General features: G+C 42.3%; 2 protein-coding genes across 5 annotated transcripts in view; one reads left to right on the plus strand and one right to left on the minus strand.

The window, feature by feature from the left end:
• Positions 1–270: 270 nt before the first annotated feature.
• LOC113021186 (ankyrin repeat and fibronectin type-III domain-containing protein 1) lies at positions 271–18,471 on the minus strand. The gene is made up of 19 exons (XM_026165680.1): positions 18,259–18,471; positions 15,732–16,096; positions 14,013–14,277; positions 13,693–13,893; positions 11,683–11,796; positions 11,198–11,295; positions 10,777–10,867; positions 9,646–9,753; positions 8,738–8,837; positions 7,876–8,005; positions 7,619–7,738; positions 7,282–7,388; positions 5,827–5,941; positions 5,399–5,565; positions 4,959–5,136; positions 4,602–4,764; positions 4,123–4,289; positions 3,759–3,957; positions 271–3,119 (listed from the first exon to the last, which is right to left on the minus strand). Exons 2-19 carry the CDS (start codon positions 15,894–15,896, stop codon positions 2,461–2,463), a joined length of 3,147 nt encoding a protein of 1,048 aa, XP_026021465.1. The 5' UTR covers positions 15,897–16,096; positions 18,259–18,471; the 3' UTR covers positions 271–2,460.
• A 1,204-nt stretch (positions 18,472–19,675) lies between these two features.
• mei1 (meiotic double-stranded break formation protein 1) overlaps positions 19,676–21,821 on the plus strand; it is a 75,110-nt gene continuing 72,964 nt past the window's right edge. For 3 of the 4 annotated variants that reach the window (XM_026165681.1, XM_026165683.1, XM_026165684.1), the window contains exons 1-3: positions 19,676–19,737; positions 21,166–21,323; positions 21,522–21,645. In XM_026165681.1, coding sequence (XP_026021466.1) covers positions 19,683–19,737; positions 21,166–21,323; positions 21,522–21,645 — 337 coding nt within the window. In that variant the 5' untranslated portion in view covers positions 19,676–19,682. Of the gene's footprint in view, positions 19,738–20,687; positions 20,758–21,165; positions 21,324–21,521; positions 21,646–21,821 lie in introns of those variants that run through there. The other variant, XM_026165682.1, reaches the window with a different exon arrangement.

Raw genomic sequence — 21,821 nt, forward strand, 5'->3', positions numbered from 1 at the left:
AGTCTTTTGTTGCCTCTGCCCAACTTTTTGCTACGTATTGCTGCCACCAAATTCAAAAGTGCCACACTTTTTTCTGAAAATGCTCAGTTTAAACACTTATATGTGTTTAATAGGTTTTCTCTGTTTAACTGTGAGTGAAATATGGGCCAGGAAGTTGCAAATCTTTGCATTGTTTTTATTTACATTTTAAACTACCTTTTTGGACATGGAGCTTTGGAAAAGATCTGAAACTCTGAACATTTTGATTTAATTTTGATTTATTTGAAATGGACTGTGCTTATTCACAAACAGGAAAATAACTAAATAAGCCAGAGTTAGCCCTGTGGTGTAAAATTTCCTCCCTTGTCTTTTGCCACTTAAAGAGAAACCTAAACTGCAGGCCACAGATTACACAGTAAATACATGACACCAAAACAGTAGCAAGTCATTAAGATGAGCTAATACCAGTAGTTAATACCAACACTGATGCCAGTGTTATCATTTTTAAAGCACACTAAAATTAAGAGCGGGCTATTTATTGAAACAAAAGATATTTCAGTAACTACTGTGAGCCCTGCTGTGATAAACACAACAAACTGCAGATCTGAGTGTGACAGGATAAATAGTTTTGATTGTTTTCACTTTACTTAACATTTCTCTTATTATTCATTATTGCATTGCATCTATGTTCCAGCCAGTTGTAAACATCAGAAAAGCATGAATCGAATGCCAAAACTCGCATATTAGCCACAAATTGAAGAGAGTTTTAATAATTTTGACCACTAGATGTCAGTAAACAGCCATCTATGGTCCATCATCTTCAGAGCAAACACCAGTTCACTCTTCTTCCATCTAAAAATGTATCAAGTTACCAAAGGGGGCAGATTCCCCTCTGTATGGTCAGGTCGACCTGATATGACTTTTCACCATCCCAACACTTTTCACCTCCTCACACACAGACTGAGCATTTAAAGCACAAGATCAATGATGTGCTCTAACTGATGTATGGTGACCAAGCTTCCTCTGATACACATTAAATACCATAAATGCTTTCCCACTAAATTACACAGGGGGAAAAAAACTTCTGCTTTGATCCCACCTGTAACTATTCAAAGTTTGTCAGAGCCGGCTCTATCTTAATAAGAATTTGAACATCACGCTGCTGTAGTCCTTTATCTGCTCTTTTAAGACGAATGATTTCGACACATCAGTGGGGGGACATTCTCAGCAGATCGCTCCACTAGATTGTATTGTTAAACCAAATACCGTTCAAAGCTGATGTTTCTACGCCTTCGTTTTATCATAAAGGGATGGGGGTGCGATTAAAATACCAAGCTGCTTATCTCAAGTCAAACTCCGCGCTCCTCTTTGTTTAATTAACAATCTGTGTAAGTGCACCATCTTCCAGCATCAAATGGGCGCTTGAAGTCATTCTGAGTGATTTGAAATTGCATTAAACTATGATGGATTTCCAGCCTTAACAAGTACAGAGAGAGATAACATGTCAAACAAGCAGGAGTGCATTAGCAGCTGTCAGAGAGTGCAGGGGCTTTTGAAATCAGACATGCAGGCATTGATTTTCTCCTAGAAGTGAGGACATGTAGGAGATACAAACGGCCTCTAAATTCATTTATCTGGATGTTTGGGATGTTTAGATGTCATTTCATTAATAGTACATTCATTACTACAGCTCGTTTATGAGGTCGCACGCTGATTCAGCCTCTCAAGGCTGGCTAACCGACTCAAGCATTTGTATTTTATGCCTAACATATTGCACTTCCATAATAGTATTAACTGTGGCAACGCACAAAGAAGTTTAATTTGAAAAAGCGTCTCATTAAAATGGCCATATACTGACTTTCATTGAAAGACGCCGAGCTGAAAGGCAAGACCATTATATCCTATTGTGTTCTTACATTCTAATATGCTTTCAGCGCTCTCGTTCAGTTTGCCTCTCTGTGGTAAATAAACCAGAGAAACCGCTTCGAACCAAACCAAACGCAGCCGTAATTATTCAGTTACACATGCAAGTATGACAGCTTTTCTTAATCTGCCAAGCAAATGCTTCCATTTGACTGAATTGTGGGAATTTAATGGGTTTGTTTACAGCTCCGACAAGCAGCAGCGTGGATGTTTTTGTGCTGTAGTGAATAATGGGTTTTCAAGTCATAACAGCAACAATATAGCTTAATTTTTCCACCTAACAAGGTTAAATGGACTCTATATTAGAAAAGATAAACTAAAGCCAAAGAAATGTGCAAAAAAAAGGGAAAAAATCCACACAGCCTCCTTTTCATTTCCCGTATTTTCCATTATCTTGGGTGTGACAAGTGTGCGATATGAGCTTGTATCTGCCTGTCATTTAAAACACTGATTTAAGATCAGGAAACAAGGAGAATGTCTAAGTCACAGGGTCAAATTTGGATTTTCTGCATGTAAATTCACACTAAAGTCTGAAGGATCCAGGTGTTTAAGCTGACATCAGGATGGGCTGTTAGAGGGTCTCTCCCACTCCACTTGATTCCTTACTGGAAGACACGCCCCCTTACTGGGAAGCTTCTGAGTCTCTGCTTTGTCTTGAGGAACGTCTGTGGAAACAGGCGCATCACCATCTGCGCCATTCACCGTGCCGTAAGAGGCAGGCGTGTATTGTTCTTGTGACAAAGGGCAGCTGCTTCCATCCACTGGGTCTGAATTCCCAAACTCAAAGATGGAGTTTCTTTCACCAATGTCCAGTCCAAAGCTCTCTAGCATGTCCATTACTGATGGCGTGGATGGGCATGAGGGGTTCTCCTCCTCAATGAGACTCAGCGTTGGCAAGATGTCCACCAACTCTGCCATCTCCATCGGCCGGATTACTTCAGTGATGCTGTAGGACTCCTGTGTGTCCAAAGTTGGATAGTCCACTTCCAGCTGTGCAACAGCAGCAGGCTTCAATCCAGACTCCATTAAAGCATTTCCAGATCCCAAATCTGACTGGCCAGAACTTGCCAAGTCTGCAGGCAACTGAGTGGTGATGTCTACAGGGTACCCTCCCTTCACGACACCCTCCATCAACACCAGCGCAGCCTCTGCAGGGATAGCTGGAGCTGAGACCTCAGCGGTGACGATGTTTGGCGGAGTCGCACTGCCCGAATTCTCTGAAAGAGAAGCACGAAGAAAATAAGGTCGAGAAAGAGGAAGTATTTATCTTTGTTTTAAAGCATCATTTGCTCTACAAATTACACTTAATTCTTGTAACAGCGGTTATTATGACAGTGCAATGGTAACAGTTCATTGTAATATTCAATTTTCCCTCAAGTGTTTTGACTAGCAGACATATTTTCTGTTTTGCCAAGTATAAATATCCGCAACTGCTTTCTGCTGCTGCTTTTCAGATTGATCGAATAAGATTTAAACATATAATTAATCTTATAAATAAAATGATCTGGATCAGGTGACCCTGAATCCTCCTTTAGTTAGGCTGCTGGGGCTTCCCGTGATGCTCTGAATTTGTCTTCTTCACTCACATTTTTTCACTCACTATGTGTTTATACACCACTCCACATTCAATCATTGGTTATCATCAATCTCAGGCTCTCTTCCACAGCAGGTCTTTGAAGGCAGTTGATCTATCCAGTCATTTGTCACAACTTTTACATTTAACATGCAAACTTTAAAGGCCATTATAGGGGAAAGTCAACAGATTTTAAAATTATGTAAATAAGTAATTAAATTCATGTTAAATAATGTTTTTGTGTATTCAGTGCTACATGTGTACACTAGCATGACTGCAGTACCTGTAATGGCTCTCTGTGCTAATCGATGGGGCCATGACAATCGGACAGTCAAACTCTCCTCTTCCTCACCATCAGGACATGGTGGTGGGTCTCCTCCCATCACCAGGCCTAAAGGCACCGCCCCCACCCACTGTTTGGACCGAACACACTGTAGACAGTCCATAATCCAGCGGGCATCCCTCCAGACCACATCCAGACGCTAATGAAACATAAAAAACAGGCAGTAGAGACAGTAAAGCGTTTGTCTCTAATTCACTTTCATTATGAAATCTTTACTTTACTTTTTTTAATATAATTAAGTCAACTGAAATGTGGATTTGGCAACAGTGGAAGCAAATATAAACCACGTGTCACAGGATCTCACCTGTGAAAGCCCACTGATGTGGTTCAGCCGCTCCCGGGCTTCCTGCACCTCTTTGGTCTCCAGCGCTTCCCGTAGAGCCTGCTGGGCAAGGTGAGTGTCCAGCTCCAGCCTTACCCAGGCCTGACAGTACTGTGAGAGGAAATCCCGCTCATATGTCCAGAAGTGAACTGGGTTACAAGCCAGAGAGGAGAGGAAAGACAAATGACTTCATCAAAGCCAGGAGGAAAAAGCCACAGAATTTATCAGTGCACTCTACTCTAGCTTTAATGAGAGGAGAACAGTGAACTGCATTAGACATTGTGCCTCAGTGTGCTTTCTGCATATCTTTGCAGGGATTTATTTAACATTTAAAACTGTAGTCTCATTTAGACGGTATGTGTCAGTCTAGCTCGCCGTTTCTGGGTCCCTTTTCTCATCACTGAAACACTCTGCGCTACCATTGTTAAATAGATCCACTGGATATATAGTTTTCCACTTACCCAGCTCAAAGATCTGCAGAGGCATGGTGAGGCCGGGCTCCTTGGTCCCCACCAGAGGCCAGTAACTGGAGCTGAAGTCCTCACTGGGAGGCAGCAGCAGCAGCATTGACAGGTTATCCCCAAACTGAAGCAACTCCTGGGTGTACACGCCGTACTGATACGCCTGTGAGAAACACAATTATTCAAATACAGATGAGAAACAGAAAATCCTTCCGCTGGATCAAGAGCTAGTGCTGATAAAACAACATAAAGCGAACAAAGAAAATCAGTTTAAAAGATTATTTCTCTTCATAATAGTCTGACAGAGAATTTCAGGTGTTTCAGGTAAATATGAGGTGGCTGGAAAGTAGTGTTTACCCTGTAGAGGGGGATGTTGAGCTTCGTCAGGAGATGTGTGACTGCTGCTCTCAGAGACCTGACGAATTCCTCCATACTGCTGCTCTCCATCGTGCTCTCGTCCTCAGCGTCCAACAGACTCTGAACACCGCCATTGGCTGCAGTGTAAACATGACTCTGAAGCCACGTCCACTCCTCTCTGCCACACAGTAAAAACACAGTCAACAAAACGGGCATAATAAGTAAGGAGAGAGGTCCAAAAACAATCCAGTATCACTGCCTGTTGAAGCCCTAACATTTGTATAGATACTGCACTTGTTTGTGCAGATCATTTAAAATAGTATATCTTTTTCGACGGTTGTTTTCCAGATAAAGTTGTAAAAATACTGCAATAACCTGATGAACGTCAACATAGTCTATCAAGGGACTGACACAGATATCACCTGGTCAAGTTACGTTACCTGGTCACGTGCGCGTTGTGCCGAACCCGTGTGTGGCAGAGTAAACTGGGCAACCTCTGAGGCACCAGCACCCTGATCTGTTCCACCGAGCTACACAGTTTCAGGATGCCCACATACAGACCCGGCTGGGCCCACTGGAGGCTGTGCCTGTGAAAGGACAGCTTCTCCTGGAGAACAGAGACAAAGAGATACGGTGCAAAAGAGAGCGAAATGTTAAGATCTGTTAATAGGATGTAAAGCTTATGAGACTTATTTCCCCCTGCCTCACTATGTGTTGTTAGCTAATTCAGTTTGGGGATCCCAAATTAATTTCAGTGCTTTTTCAGGGTTAGCAGCACAGGAGGTAAACTAGTGGCTCAGTAAAACTCAGCGCCCAATGCGCTATTGTTGAAAGCCGCTGCTGGGTGCGACTGTTTTCCTCTCCTCACCTTGAGCTGCTCAGCGAGCATGTCCATGGCGGTGGGCTCAGGCAGCAGAGGCGTTCTGCTGCGGTTCTTTTCCAGGCGTGCCAGAGGCATCCAGTGGAGCGGGGGGTCGGGGGGGCTAGAGCAGACAAGCCAGGGAAAAATGAAATGCAATCACGTGGAACCACCAAAGAAAAGGTCGATTCATCAAGAATAGCAAAGCCAGTACCCCACCAACAACCAGCTGACAGGCTGTATAACCCAAAGATATTGTACAGCATGACTTCCAAACATGCCCAGCTTGACACCTAATTACGCTACCACCGACTGCAAACAAAGGTCATTTTTGTTGTGATAGTGTGATAGAAGTTTTTTTTCCTGGTAAATTCTGAAACTATGATTTCATGACGTGCCAGATGGTTTCAGCAGGTGAAAAGCCTGGACAGCCAGACAGGATAGTTTAGCACTTCTACTATGAAGCCATGCTGTTATAATAAATGCAGTATGTGGTTTAGCCTTTACCTGAAAAAGACATAATTTGGACCAGAGCACACTGCACATTCCTCTAAAACCTTTTATATATGGTGCAAACTGTCAATTCCATCAGCACTGATGCAAACTAATGCCATCAGACATGCAGGCGTTTGATCCGAGTGCTGATGGTGCCTCTGCTCTTTAGTCCAGAGGATGTTGTGTCCACGTTCTCCAAAAAAGATTTTTGCTTTTCACCACCTTCACCTGACAGCAGAACAGTTTTTTCGCGTTGTCTCCGTCTATTTCAAATGAGCTTTGTGCCAGAGTAGACAGAGGCATTTCAGAATCATTTTCAAATACGGCTTCTTTTTGCATGATAGAGCTTTAACCTGAATTGTGTGGACGCCAAGTGCGTTCACAGACAGTGATTTATGGAAGTGTTCCTGAGCTTATGCAGTGATTTCCATGACGAATCACATCTGTTTTTCATGCAGTGTTGCCTGAGGGCAGATTTTCAGTCTTGTCCCTTACACACAGAGATTTCTCCATATTCTCTAATAATATACAGAACATAATATGAGATCATCAAAGTCTTTGCATTTTAATTTCAGAACATTATTCAGATTTCTTTTCATAATTTCCAGATACAGTTTTTTACAGAATGCTGACTACATTCCCATCTTTACTGAGAAACTCTGCCTCTTTAAGATGCTCTTTTTATACCCAGTCGTGTTACTGACCTGTTACTATTTAACCTAATTAATTGCAAAATGTTCCTCCAAACATTTCTTTTTACTTTCCCACCCCTGTCAAAATGTCTCAGTTTAAACAAATATGTTTCCTGTGTCTTCTCACGTATTCAGTATGGGTTTATGGGATTTTCATATTCTTGCATTCTGCCCTTATTTACATTTTCCAGGGTTCTAACTTTTCCAAATTGTATTTGCCCAATTAGTTTAAAGCCCTTTTGGTGCTCTCTGCCCTTTTTCTTTGACCTTTTCTTACCTGGGAGTGTTTGGAAATTCCTTCAGAGTGACTAGCAGTACGTTGCCCTGCCGATCCTTCAGGGGTTCATAGTAGATCTGGCCCAGGTCCACTGCTCCCAGAGAAGACTGACATCAGAGAGGTGGACAAGAGAAACCAAGGATTAAAAAGTATAAGTGCATTGGAGATTAATTCAGCCAAACAGGGGATCTGTGGGCGCAGTTGTGTAGCCAGACAGAGGAAAGCATGGCAAAAATAAGGAAAGGAAGAGGAGGAAGAGATGTAAAGAAGTAATTAAAATAGCAATTAACCCATTTTGGTGCTTCTTATCTTAACAATAAGCTGCTTAACTTCCTACCTGCAGCTGGGAAACAGCTCTTAAAATGTTGTGTCTGTTCTGAAGGAGGGAGGAGGGAGATGAGTGAGCGGAGGAAAGCCCTTGCTGTAGCCAGGGCACTTGCTGCCATGCACAGGACAGCTACAAGAAAAACCGAACACCCAATTTAAGCAGAAAAATCACACTGAGATTCATTTTCTGTAAATATATTTAATATTTATGAATTGTGATCATTCAATTACTTGTACAGTGAGTCAACAAGCTATGTAACAGTTCACCTTGGCAAGCCAAAGGAAGTCTTGGGTGATGGAGGTGGAGCAGCACTGGATCTCCACCAGTGGGATCTGATCTTCGGCTGTGACCAGGATGTTATCCTTGTGGTAGAACACAGTCGCCAAGTACATCCCCCTGACCGGATCAATTTGAGAAAACGCAGATATCGTCAGAAAAAGTGCACACGCTGCTTTCAATTTCACAAGTCACCGCGGACCGCAAAATTACAAGAAACAATAAAAAGCAATGCCTCCGGGGGGAAAGTTTATAGCTGAAAAAGATCAATTTTGTGGCTTGACAGCAATTTATTTTTTGAATCACCCAGTGGATTTTCAAACACTTATTACTGTCAAAGCAGCTTATAATCCCTCAAGTAAAGCAAAAGCACAGAGGCTGGTTTCATAGACCAACATGACAGTCCAGTAGGAAACGTGGTCTCTTTTTTTTAAAATTACTCAGGGGTCCAAACACAGTCAACTTCTCTCTGTTCACTACCAAAGTTTTCTTTTTTTTTTTAACCTTCACTGTGGTTCATATTCATGAACATAATCATGCAGCACGATCTTTTGTACTTTGCTAGCTTCTGATGTGGTGAGTGTGGTCGACGGATCGCTTGTGGGAGGATGAAGGATTTATCAGTCACCTGCCACTTGCCACAGTCCAGTGATTACAGCCATCGTTCTGTTCAAAAGACCTTTTTACTAACAGCTACAGTGGCTCTAATGTGACTACTGTTCTCTGCAATAACAGTAAGAGATAAGGCTTTTCAACTTTGCAGCCTATGCTGCTCTAATGGGATTGCATTTAATCCATTACTTGTGATACCCTCAGGGCACAGTGGGATAGGTAAGAGAGACTGAGCGCTACCTCTGTAGGAAACGAACAAACTTGGTGGCGGACTGGAACAGTTGTTTGATGCCTCGAGACACTGACAGACGCTTGCTGGGACTCTGGGGCTTCGAGCTCTCTGTGGAGAGGAGGCGAGGAGGATCAGACTGGATGAAATTCATTTTATCTCCCAAAATACATTCACTGTGCACGCACGACACTTGACTGGGTGAAGGCAGGGAAAAGACTTTTCTCTTTGTATTTAAAGGAGCTGACATCTGTAGCGCATGCTGCTGATATAAATGGTGAGAAGTAGAAATAAAATGTTGTCGAGTATGCACATTAAAGGCTTGTGCAAATAATCTGATTTTCTGACTGTTTGCACACATCTTGAACGGAAAACACAGCTACTTTGAACATGTAAACCACCACAGTTAAAGAACACAGAATTAATATTTTCTTTAGATATTAAATACTGGCATGGGACAAAATGTAAGAAAGTCCCTGAACAGGTAGAACCCCTCAGATGGTAAATGGTCTGTATTTGTATAGCACTTTAGTAGTCCCTAAGGACCCCAAAGCGCTCTAAACATCCAGTCATCAACCCATTCACACACTGGTGATGGCAAGCTACATTGTAGCCAGAGCTGCCCTGGGACGCACTGACAGACTGACGCCACCGGGCCCTCTGACCACCACCAGTAGGCAACAAGTGAAGTGTCTTGCCCAAGGACACAACGCCCGAGACTGTCCAAGCTGGGGCTCGAACTGGCAACCTTCCGATTACAAGGCGAACTCCTAACTCTTGAGCCACGAAAATACAACACATAAGAATTTCAATAAAAGCTCAATTTTGTGCAAGTATAATTACACACACACAACGGCAACAACATGTGCACTTGGACCCAATTCACCAAAGCATAAAAAAACCAGAGGTCTCACGTTACCTATGCAATATCCTCTAAGATGCGACTCCTTGGCATCTTCCAGCAGCTTCCTCACGAGGGCCTCGTGATTTCTGAGCTGTGACTTTACACCAGCGCACTCTCTCCAACCTGCACAGGACAGGCAGAGAGAAGCAGATTGTGGCTTTCACTTCTATGCAATTAGGAAAATCAGCTAAGACAGCAAGAAATCATTTGCAAGCGACTCCTGAGTGCCGCTTTTTTTTTTTTTTTTTTTTTTTAATCTTTTGGTGATTAGGAAGCGACAGCGTCTCCATGAGAGACCGTCTGTATGCTGTGAAAGTTGAAATTGAAGTTGATTCATTGTGACTCGCTCGAATCATGTATCTATTTAAGCTGGGGATCTTTTGCGTGTGTGTGTGTTTTTAAAGTGAATCTTTATTTATTTATTTAATTTCCGCTCACTTCCATCTCAAGGTTGACAGAATAATTCCTACTGATCTTATACTGGGTCTTAGTGAAGCCCCTCAATCTCAAGGTATTAACAGCAGGCGGATGGGGATTCTGCACCCACCTGTGTGTGTGCATGTTGACATTATATAGTAACGTATAGAAAGAAACTGCCTGAAGCCTGAGTTTTGGGTTCAGAGGGATTTCTTATCATGATTGATATGATATACTGTCTACTGTAACAGCATATGTGACAGAAAATAAGGAAAAGCACAACAAATCTCCTTTACGATAAATTGGGCAATCTATTACACTCTGGCTGTGATTGTTTACTGACCAGTGTTTGCTTTGACATCAATATTTTCAGCCTTTATTCCCCATTACAAATCCTTGCTTGGCAGCTCTGGCTTTTGTTAGAAGTAGAAAGTAACAGCAAGTAAGCCCAGCGATAGGGGTGGGTGGCGTCCAAGAAAGATTACGAGCCAAAAATTCAAAGTCAAAGCGGCACGGCTGCAAGGCCCATTGACTCGTGTTGCCGTCTTTAAGTCTCCACGTTTTAATAACTCATTAATCTACAAGCCACGAGAGGATTGGACTTCTTTCACATCAAGCTTAATGTCAGCTAAGTAATTCTATTACACTGGGACAAAGAGGGAAAGAATGGAGCTCTTTCGAAGCTTCAAAATCCACATTCATCAAAGTTGTGTAGTTCTGCACACTCACTGGAGGGGGCAGCGCTGGCTGGAGTGGAGCACTGAGGCGGGCCCCATCCTTTCACGTTGTAGGCGCTCACTCTCACGAAGTAATGCACTCCCTGTGTTTGGAGAAACAGCAGACCTGCCAAATTATCACCGAGCATTAACCAAGAAGCCATACGGCGCTCTCATTATTAATTCATCTGGTTAAAGTGAGCCTGCTGATAAGTGTACTCTTATGAGAGGTGGTTCAGTGCAGAAGATAGTGATGGAGGAGCAATAAACACAGTGTGTGTGGGTGCAGAGCTGCAGCACGTGTTTTATACCCGTCTGCTTGATTATGTGCCTCTGAGAAATTACAGGTGTCAGTTTCTGTGCGTGTCTGCAGCATCTGTGCATTTGCAGCTGTTATCTGTGGTTGTGAATACGTGTGACTGTGGGCGACTTACTGCCGTCAGCCCCTTGATAACGTAGGAGGGGTTCTTGGTCTCTATAACTTGGGCCGTGCCGAGGATGCGTTTGAAGCTGGCCGAGGTGCTCCATTCGACTGTGAATGCAAAACAATCCCACAGATAGATTATTCTCTGGCTTTGCTCAAAACCCCTCGTGAGGGATAACTTAAGGACGTGAGTGTTTACAGGTTTAGGAACTTGCTGCATCTGGGCTTAATCTATTCTTGGCCGCGAAGCATGACATTTATACGTCTATAAAACCGACCAGCAAAAACAGCCCAAACTAGATACTGTGTCAGCCGGCTTAAATTACTTTCAAGACTTTGATTAAATTGCACCAGTAAAGTCTATACTCCATTAATTTCCTTATCTATCCATCATGAATCGATCCATTTTCTGCCCCACATCTAACTGACCCTTTTATCTACCCATCCATTCAACCAATCCTCCATGAAAGTCTTCTTGCCTGGTTCTCTCCCTACCTCTGTAGCGGGTGATGAGCCCCACCATGTCCCCCTCTGGCTCTTTGATTGTCACAAACAGAGAGGATGTGCTCGTCACCAGGATGGACACATGACTGGGGGAGCCCGGGAGCTCTGCGTGGAACATTGAAAAGATAAAAATCGGGTTAAAATGAGCACGAGTAAATAACAGAACAAATGCAGACAGCCAAAGTACTGCACTGAGTTTTACAGAATATCACACTGCAGTAAACTTGATGACAAAAAAAACACACACACACAAATAAACTCCGGAAAATTTATCACATCCAACAGATATCACTGATAACCACTAGTATATTTGTCCTCTATCTTAGAAAGACTACATATTATTTTACACTAGCTCAGCTAAGGTTTTCTTAAATAGGTGATCACGGCAACCACAGACTGATGTCTGACCTCGGCCTATGGTGAGGTCAGCTGGTGGCAGGGCACACACTAACAGAAAAGGAGATAGATACAGTAACGGCTATTATTCTCTTAAACATAAAAGCTATTTCTCCATGGCTTTTATTCCCACACTGGTGCTTTTTAGCGCCACAACCAAGCATTTAATCTTTAACCATCTGACTGGGTTTGCCAACAGTTAAAGAAAGGTTAAAAACGAGCACTGCATTAGCAGCTGGCTACTGAAAAATGATATGCAATCAGACTGTTCCAGACTGATGTCAACCCTGCAGGGCCAACTGTACCATAGACAGACTTTATTAATCCCACACTGGGGAAATTCACATGTTACAGCAGCACAAGGGCCAACAAGACAAAGTGAATTAAACTGTATTAAAAACAGAAAAATAAATAAATTACTGTATGCAGTAAATACACTTACAAATTTTGTGTATTTGTGCGCTATTTATTTACATCATCATCAAATCTTTCTCCTGAAAAACCTAAATAAATTGCACAAAAACACCAGATTTTGTGAAAAATGATGCTTGAATAAACATTCCAGATTCAAAAACTTTGAATTTTGGGGCCATTATTTCATGGCTCAGGCTTTACAGGGTTGAAAATTGTATTCCCTGCAGACTCTGTGTTGTTTCAAGACAATCTTGGAGCTTTTTATTATCACAATTATGTACCTTAAAACGCTGCCAGAGTTTGATGATTAAATCTAATTGTGTTTCCGTTTCTTCAGCCTAAGATGTAATCTTGAGTGAAAACATTACCATAAGTAAGTCACAGTCGTCAGACAAAAACACATCCATATTTTATATTTAAAGATGCCATCCGGCTCTCCTACCCAGCGAGATTTACAATAAGAGTGAGTTTAATTTCACTGCACATGAAAACAAGCGCCGGGGCCTGGCTGCCCTTACAATAACGCTGCGATAATAAAACAGTCAGAGAGAGAATTGGCTGTGCTTGAAAGAGAAATGAAACGAGAGCTAAGGAGAGACGTTTATAAAGAGCTGTTAAAGTTGGTACAGCGGGGAACATTGCAATATAAATCTGAAAAAAATAAGACAAAAAAAATTAGCCCAACAGAGAGCCAAGAGGAAAAGGCTTGTTGAACAGGTGGTGCAGAGGATGGTAAGTTGCCTGATGCGTCGACGCATGATTTGCCGAAGTCTTGAAGGTTTTTGCACGTGTGAATTTCTATTGAAATCTACAGCTGTGAGGGTTTATTTGATACAGGCAGCCAGTGGAGGGAGTGCAGGGAAGGAGAGGATTTGAAAGGCTGATGATACGGCAGTCTGCTGAATGTTGGATGAGATGAAAGAGGCTAGAGGGAGAGTTTTAGTAAAACTTAAGCAAGATGTTGAGTTGAAGACTTGATCACTGCCGTCTTGTCAGCAGTGGCGGGTGGCTTTGTAGAGTTAAATTGGCAGGAAAGTACTGCGCTGGCTGCAGAAAAAGTTTTATTATGAGAGCAGAAATAAAGAATGAGGGGGAAAAACGAGCGAGAGTTCACTGAAAACAGAAAGAAAACTGATCTGAGTTTGAGTGCTAAGCAGCGAAACAGTGAAATACCACAAGCTGACCGCTGACCTGTGTTCTGGAAGTTCTCTCTCATCCGATAGTACAGCTGCTGCCGCAGCCTCCAGAGCTGGATGTGCCTCTGAAGATCAGCCTGTGCCTGAGGGCCTGCCCCGGCCTTTTTCGCTAACTCCGTCTTCCTCTCTTCTGTCCGTTTATCTGCCAAGGCCACCAGAGCGTCCAGCTTGAGTGCCCACTCCGCTGGTCGGCACACTGAGAGGCACAGGACGAGCACACGAAGCAAGACAAAGGGCATAATCTGAATTAAAGTCAAGCCGTACAGAATCTGATTTTACACCATTACTTTTGACATTTTACATGAAAAGACTTACAAACAGGGTTGTGTCTGGCTCCTGCCTTTGTCAGTACATGAAGCAGCGGGGAATTGTGGGTAAGGGCAGCCACATCCAGGGGGACCAGCCCCTGTTCACTCACTCTGTTCACCCCTTTCTCCCGGTCCCTCTCCCAGTCCCTGTCTTTTTTCTCTCCTTTCTCCCATACGCCTCCGCCTCCTCCACCGCTGCTGCGGTCTCTGGACAGAAGGCTTTGTACAGCCAGTGTATCCTCATTTTCCACTGCCTCCCACAGGGTCTTGTACTGATGGGGAGCAGGAGAAAGGGTGCAGGGCCGCGGGAGGGTAGGCAGGTGGAGGAACGAGATAGAGAAAGAGAAAGAGGGTTAAGAAGGATAGAGAGATTTATTTCCCGCAGTAAAGAGAAGGGAGCGTTAAAAGGGAGAATGATATCGGACACAAATCAAATCATAAACCAAAGGTGCCTCGACTGATGCTTTATACAGGAGCCTCCTGAGACCAGGAAAGTTTGTGAATTGCTCTTATTATTATATGAAGCAGCAGCAGGAGCAGCTCTATATAACAGAGGGTGCTTGAGAGTGATTTCCTTTTCTGAAAGCATTTTTTCCCAGTGTAATGTAATGCCCTGTGTAGTGGACGTTAGGGAATTTCTCAATAAAATAAAAGAAGACTGGAAAATTTTAATGCTGAACTTCAAGAATTCAGTTTTTTTGTTTTGTTTTGATTTTTTTTTAAAGCAGATGTTAAAACTATAAATTTTTACCTGCACACACAGTGTTTTGACACATACTCAACAAGCTCAAAAATATTTGAAAGGGACCTAGGAGATCAAACTATGAGCAACTGCCAGTGTGTGTCAGGGCTGTGAGCCAATCAAGAAAATCAATTAACCAATCCCTAAATAAACTAATCGCAAGCTTCAGGTAACTGCCCATGCACTGCATACATGACAACGCATGCACAGTTCACAGTTCAAAGTAATCAGTCGTTACTATATATTTAGCTTTTGTGCAGCCGCTCGGTTCGTAAATAGAAGGGATGAAGAGCAGACGTTGCGGGCTTCTGCGCTCACAGCTATAGCTGTGTGCCTCTCTTTGTGCCGCCACACAGAGCCAGTAACAGAAAGAGAAATGTGTTTTAAAATACCCAACCAGAGGCTATTTCTGCAAGAGGTTTCCTCCTGTTAAAAGGGAGTTTTTCCTTTCCACTGTCGCCAAGTGTTTGCTCATAGTCGTTTCATTGTTGGGGTATTTTCTGTATTGTTGACATATGCTGACTACAACCACGTTTAGTATGCGAATCTACCATTTAATATATGAATAACATATATGACAGAATATATGACAGGAAATAAGATAAACCGAATAGGTCGGCTTTAAAGCTTACAATGCTTTGTCACAGAGGACTGATTTATTTTCTGAAACTAGCTTTGATTTTTTTTTTTATCTCTTGCTCCCATAAAATGTGGCTGTCAAACTACAGTAGGAGTCAGTTTGACGATGGTGACAGCCTCACACGTGAGACATCTAACAATGAGTCTGCTCGCCTATTGGAATACCCTTGAGAGACACGTGTCCACAAAATGTATTGTCAGGTCTCAGGAGGTTAGTGACACAGAGATAGCGTGTAATGTCAAGTAGAGATCTCATAGTTTTTAACCATAACAGAAACCAAGGCAGATGACATTTCAGTCAACGTGACCAAAGCTCCCTTTCAGAATGACACCTGGATATCTTACAGCATCTGCAGACTTGCTGGGGCGTTTAGGCGCATCCAAGTCGGCGGCAACAGATGACTCTCCACCCCCCCTGAGTCTGAAGGACAGGTTTCTGTAGATGCGTTTGGGCGAGACGGGACCTAGAGAGCGCCGGCGCTGTGGTGGGTTCCTCATGGATACAGACATGACAAGAGAAGAAAGTAAAGGTCTGAAAGAGGACAGGCGAGAGCAGGAGAGGATGTGAGCTACGTGGGAACAGGGGATGGTTGAAGAAAAGGTTGGAGAGATAGTGTGAAAGGCTGGAGGGGAAAAAAAAGAGTTTAAGAGTCCAGCTTTAGAGACAGATAGAGAGGAGAGAGTAGTAAAAGATAAAAGTCAGTGGAAACCTTGATTAAAGAATAAGGTGAGAAATACAAAGAGGGAAACAAAAGAAGAACACACAGTCAGACTTTTTCAACGTTACAGAAAAAAATTGATGCTGACTTGAAGTACTGAGCAAAAGTACTTGTGTTGTGTGGGTGGATAAATGGATAAGAGTTACTATTCCTGTACAGACTAGATGAAAATGCCTCGAAGCATTTATTTTTGTGCCTTGCACTATTCTCCCCTTTGTTCATCTTTTTTACCCACGATTATGTGACACGGTTTTATTCATTCTGAATGGAGTTTTCCAGCACGCGAGGCAACAGACGCATCAATCTAATTAGTGGAAGAATGGAAGGCCAGATCGCATGGAAGAGCCAGGATTCTTTCCTGCTAATAAACTCGAATCCGCTCCCATCATCCGCATGAAGATGAAAATCCATCACCACCGCTGTAATGATGGTTCATTATCAATTCCATTGGCTTTGCATCATTACAGTCAGTCACTTTTTTGTGCATGAAAATCTGTCTTGCAGTTTTTTGTTTTTAACTTTGGGCACCGTCTGAAATTCCCCCTCCTCTTCACTCAGCAGGTCGTTTTCAGTGCCACTTTCTGTCCATCCTCTCTTTTCACCGCCCTCCAGGTTAAAACTGATCTCGGTGCCGTTTTGATTTGCATCGCTGTCCTGAGCTTATGATATCAAAAGCATCTTTGTGAAAGCGAGACACTCAGACCCAGGGCTGAGCATTGGTGGCTGTCCTTGTCTGAAAGCAAATACTCCCCTGGTTGGTGCTACCTGAGGACAACACCTGGGGCCTTTGACCACGATGACATCTGAGTGACACATCACGTCGCACATCACAGCTCGCACAGTACCTGCACTGTCTATATACATGGATGCGGGACTATAGAGGTAAAAGTAGCTACTGTTGTTGGTACAGTTTCCCCAGTTTGTTTACTGTGCCTTACATCAGCTATGGAAAGTGCTGAGGAGTCATTTAGAGAGCCGTAGTGTTTGTTTGCGTTTTCTTTTTCTTCTACTTTTTTCTTGAGTCTGCCTGAAGATAAGGCAAAACAAGAAAAAGTGTTTGCACATGTTCAACCTGCAGTCTAGCAAACAGCGGTTATGTAAGCAGGCTAGAGAGTAAGATGCTCCAGTCTGACCATAAACAGAAAGTATACAGTAGATTCACTGTGGTTTTATTTCATGTCTCAAACTGGGGGTTTTTTCTTACCTCTCTGTACTGTGGCCAAGAGAGCAGAGTGCGGCATATTTTGCAAAAGTCTTTCCGGTTTGTGAGTTTGCTGTGGCTGTATGGAAACATTTGATGACTAACATTTCAGATCCCCCAGGAAGTAATGCAACATATTTGCCTGGGTCTTCAGTACTTCCACTCCACCAGGTTGACTGGTGGAGTGGAAGTACTTCACAACTAGGGGATCAGACTGGGACACATGAATTTGTACGAATGAGGCACAAAGAGTTTCAGTTTAAGGGCTGTTGTTAAAACATGACTTCACTTTGTGCTTGCACACTGAAGTTATATGTGCTTCTCTGATTATTCAGCAGCAGGACAAATTAAAATGAACATAAACGATCTTGTTGATTGTGGCTCAAGAGTTGGGAGTTCGCCTTGTAATCGGAAGGTTGCCGGTTCGAGCCCCGGCTTGGACAGTCTCGGTCGTTGTGTCCTTGGGCAAGACACTTCACCCGTTGCCTACTGGTGGTGGTCAGAGGGCCCGGTGGCGCCAGTGTCCGGCAGCCTCGCCTCTGTCAGTGCGCCCCAGGGTGGCTGTGGTTACAATGTAGCTGCCATCACCAGTGTGTGAATGGGTGGATGACTGGATATGTAAAGCGCTTTGGGGTCCTTAGGGACTAGAAAAGCACTATATAAATACAGGCCATTTACCATCTTACAGGCTATGTTTCAGAGTAAAAGTTTCAATTTGAAAACAGTAACAGAAGGCAAGCCTATTTTGGCCTATTTTGAGAAAATGTATAGGTCTTATTAAAATAAAACTTTAAATATATGTATAAAAAACTTTGCTATATCATATCTAACCAACAGGTGACGCAATGTATGCCACATTATAGCCACAAAAACAGCACAAATGATCAAACATCCAAAGTTTAAGTTCCCGTTTCACCGAGTTAAAAACATAACTGAGTTTTAGGTCTCTTACCGTCACAGAGGACTTTAACGGCTTTAATCGGGCTTTCCTCCGACTCTGCCGCGATGCTTCAACATATTTCACTGTATTTTCATAAATGACTGCCTGCTGATATCTTATAATCCATGGTAGCGGTTTCGGAAAGTTTTCACCTCTGAATGAGGATGAAGCGCACCTGAGCGCTACAGACGAGAGACAGACCGGCGAGCCTCCCCCAGCCGACGCACACGCATATTTTCCCCGTTCCGCCCACTTCCGATCTGCGATCATTTCTCTGAACCAAACTTTTTTTTCTCCTTTTTTGAGAACATATTTAGAAGCAGTGCTGCGTCATAAAACACTGATAGGTTTACACGAAGTGGCCCGTTTATTTATTTCAATATTTATTTGTAGTAAATGGGCTCAGTAACAATATAATGATCCAGTGCTGTGGTTTAAACACTCTGTTTAGGTTTACCGGGTGATGAGGTAGCGCAGATCCTTGAGTAGATAATCCTAGCCAGTGTATTGCTGTGAGCAGTCAGTGAATTGATGATCCCAGCCACTACTGAAAATAAAAATTGTTACTCTAAAAGTTGTTGCCTCTGTGTAACAGCGTGTTGCAGTGCAAGGAAGCTGGTGATATGATCAAGCGTAGGCTGAAGATAATGGACAAATTTATAGAGCTATTTTTTGATTGCCACAACACCCCCATTAATGGCTTTCGCAGGGGCAGAGGAAGTGGTTCGAGCCAAGGGAAAGAAAGGCCAGGCAACGGTGTGAAAACTGTTCTCATGCTATGCCCCCCACTTGTGCTCAGAAAGGAGAAAGGAGTTGTTTCCAAACCATTTGTCTTCGCCCTGAAACGCCCCCTTGAAGTAAATGTAAAGCAGTTGTCAAATAAAGTTGACAGATTATGCATCCTGTTTACCCGAGCAGCGAGAAAGGCTCTCCGTCTCTTTGTGTTATATTTGCCTCTCTCAGGGGGCAAATAAAAAGCCACAGACTGATGGATTTAGCTCCTGTCCTGGCACAAATTTATAAACCGATATCGTGTCTGACTCTTCTCAGTCAACCAGAAGAAACAAAACCCTCTGACCACTTCCTGCACACACACACAGTCCCAGCGCAGTAGCTACACTTCGCCTAAAATATGTTTGCTGGAGCGCAGCACATTTGTCAAAGGTTACATACATTGAACTCTGAGAGGGTTTATCTTTCTGCACACTCATTTACACCGTCACTGACAGACAGAGGCGCGGAGTGCTGAGCTGGCCACACGTGTGATGCTTTGATGCGCACTGAACTCTGCTTAAAGAGAAGCAGAGGGAGATTATAAATCGACATGTCGGTAGTAGCTGATACTCGCCCCCACACACCTATCATCACACAGTGGCTCAGTTACCCAGAGGCTTTTGTTGTCATGGTGATAACCAAATTGTGGCCTTCACAGCTAAATGATACTCAGACACACGTCTCAGCATAACGATCAGCTAAGATATTCCTTGGAGGGTAAATTGGTGTTGATATATAATTGTGAGGCTAATTGTGCATGGATTTGCTCAAACATACACCATCAGGCTTCCTTTGAATGTTAGAGACTGTTGATTTGATTGGACTTTTAATATTAGAGCAGTACAATGTACTGAGCTCCAGTGTTCATCAGCAAGAAATATGGGACCTAAGCAGCTGTTTCATGTGATTTTATGTTAAAAAAACAACAACAAAAAAAAACCAAGCATGAGTGTAATGATGAGGCAAGCATTTCCCATATGTACACGAAATTGAAAAGTTCCAATAACTGCAGCAAAAATGATCATAGCATTTCAGATAATTATCATTATTTGCCAGAACATTATCTTTATGCACTATTGTTCAACACATGGATCTTTCTAGTAAAAAAGTGAAATAACAACCAGAAAAAAATGCTTGTATCTTATCTTTTTTTCATACATTTACAAAAAAACAAAACAAGTTATTCATATATATTCATAGTTTACAACTATGGTCATGTACTTGCACTATTCCAGAGTTGTTTCATTTGCATTTTTATTATCATACACATTTAAAGATACCAGATAAATCCATTAGATCATCAGCTCTTTTTGTGGTTTTTAAATAAGGGTTAGCTTTCAACATAACACTTGCTAATATGAGTAAAACCACTCTTAAAGATATTAATATATTGTCCTGTGTTATCTTTTTGTCAGAATTTGGCCTTTTTTTTGGTTTATTTTAAAACCAACACTTAATGTTAAGGTAAATTTTGAAGGAGGCTTCACAGGAGAATTTAGTTATTTAATAAATAGACATCTTAAGTTTTTGTATCATATATTTGTTTATAAATATCTATTTTTATAGTATCATTATAATATTAAAATGTTTTACATTATAAATGCAGTTTTTATTAGTACAACAGTGTTTGGAATTATTTTGGTAACCTACTGTACTGTAATGTTCAATAAAGTTTGGGGTTTTGACTTTAGCCATCATTTCTGCACAGTTCTCGTCTGATATATACTGTCAGCAAAGGTTAGTTTATGGTTTATTACACATATTTTGTGGTTATTAGAGTTTGTCAATAGCATTTGTTTTAATAGAAATCTTCAAAAACATCTGTTTTTAAAGAAAATCATGGCTAGTTAAGTTATAAATTAACTCTAGCTAGTGCTAATAATATAGTTAGCATGTAGCGCTAGGTAATTTATAACTTAGCTAGCCATAATTTTACTTAAAAACAGATGTTTTTGAAGGTTTTAAGAGAAATCTTCAAAAACATCTGTTTTTAAGGATATTATGGCTAGCTAAGTCACAAATTAACTTTAGCTAGTGCTAATATTATAGTTAGCATGTAGCGCTAGGTAATACAATAGCTTGCTAGCACTCTTGCTCGCCTGCAGTTTTGTATAAAAAGCTGTTGTGGTCTTTCTGTCTGAACAGGCGAAACAAACAGAATGACAAGCAGGGATATAGTTTGCAACAAGATCCACTTCAGACATGACCCAAAGTGGAGTAGGCGCCTTGGGCCTGTGGAGGGAGGCGGGCTGCTGCTCTGTGTGGCCTGCCTCATTGAAATGATTGACGATGAAGACATAGCAGTGAGAAGAAATATATTTATATACATCTCCATGTTGTAGCTGTTTACTGTGGCTTTACATTCTCTTGCACAGCCTTTAGGAAGGATTGGGAAATGTGTATTAAAATTGCATTATGCTGTTAATTTCCCTTGATGCTCAGCTGGAGCTTTATTTACCCTCCTATATCTCTCCTCCTACACGCTTGTCTGTGGGATGCAGTCTGTGAGGAAGTCTTCTGCCTTGTCCAGTGTAAGTGGAGTGCTGAAGTATTCTCCGGGGGCTTTGAGAGAGCTGCTCCAACAGGACCACAGAGTCTGTCTGCATTTTACAGCCAAACTATTGGGTGAGAAATAGTAACACATGCAGCAGATTAGAAACAGAAGGAATGTCTAGCAAGGGCGATTGTGAAGCGCTGGACTTTCACCTCTCACTTGCTATCTCTCTAAAGGTGCAAACAGTTTTATGCTAGGTAGGCAAAATCAGACTGGAATGCACTTAGAAAACAAGGAGCATCAACAG

The sequence above is a fragment of the Astatotilapia calliptera genome, chromosome 4 (genome assembly GCF_900246225.1).
Source record: "Astatotilapia calliptera chromosome 4, fAstCal1.2, whole genome shotgun sequence".
NCBI classification, from domain to species: Eukaryota; Metazoa; Chordata; class Actinopteri; order Cichliformes; family Cichlidae; genus Astatotilapia; species Astatotilapia calliptera.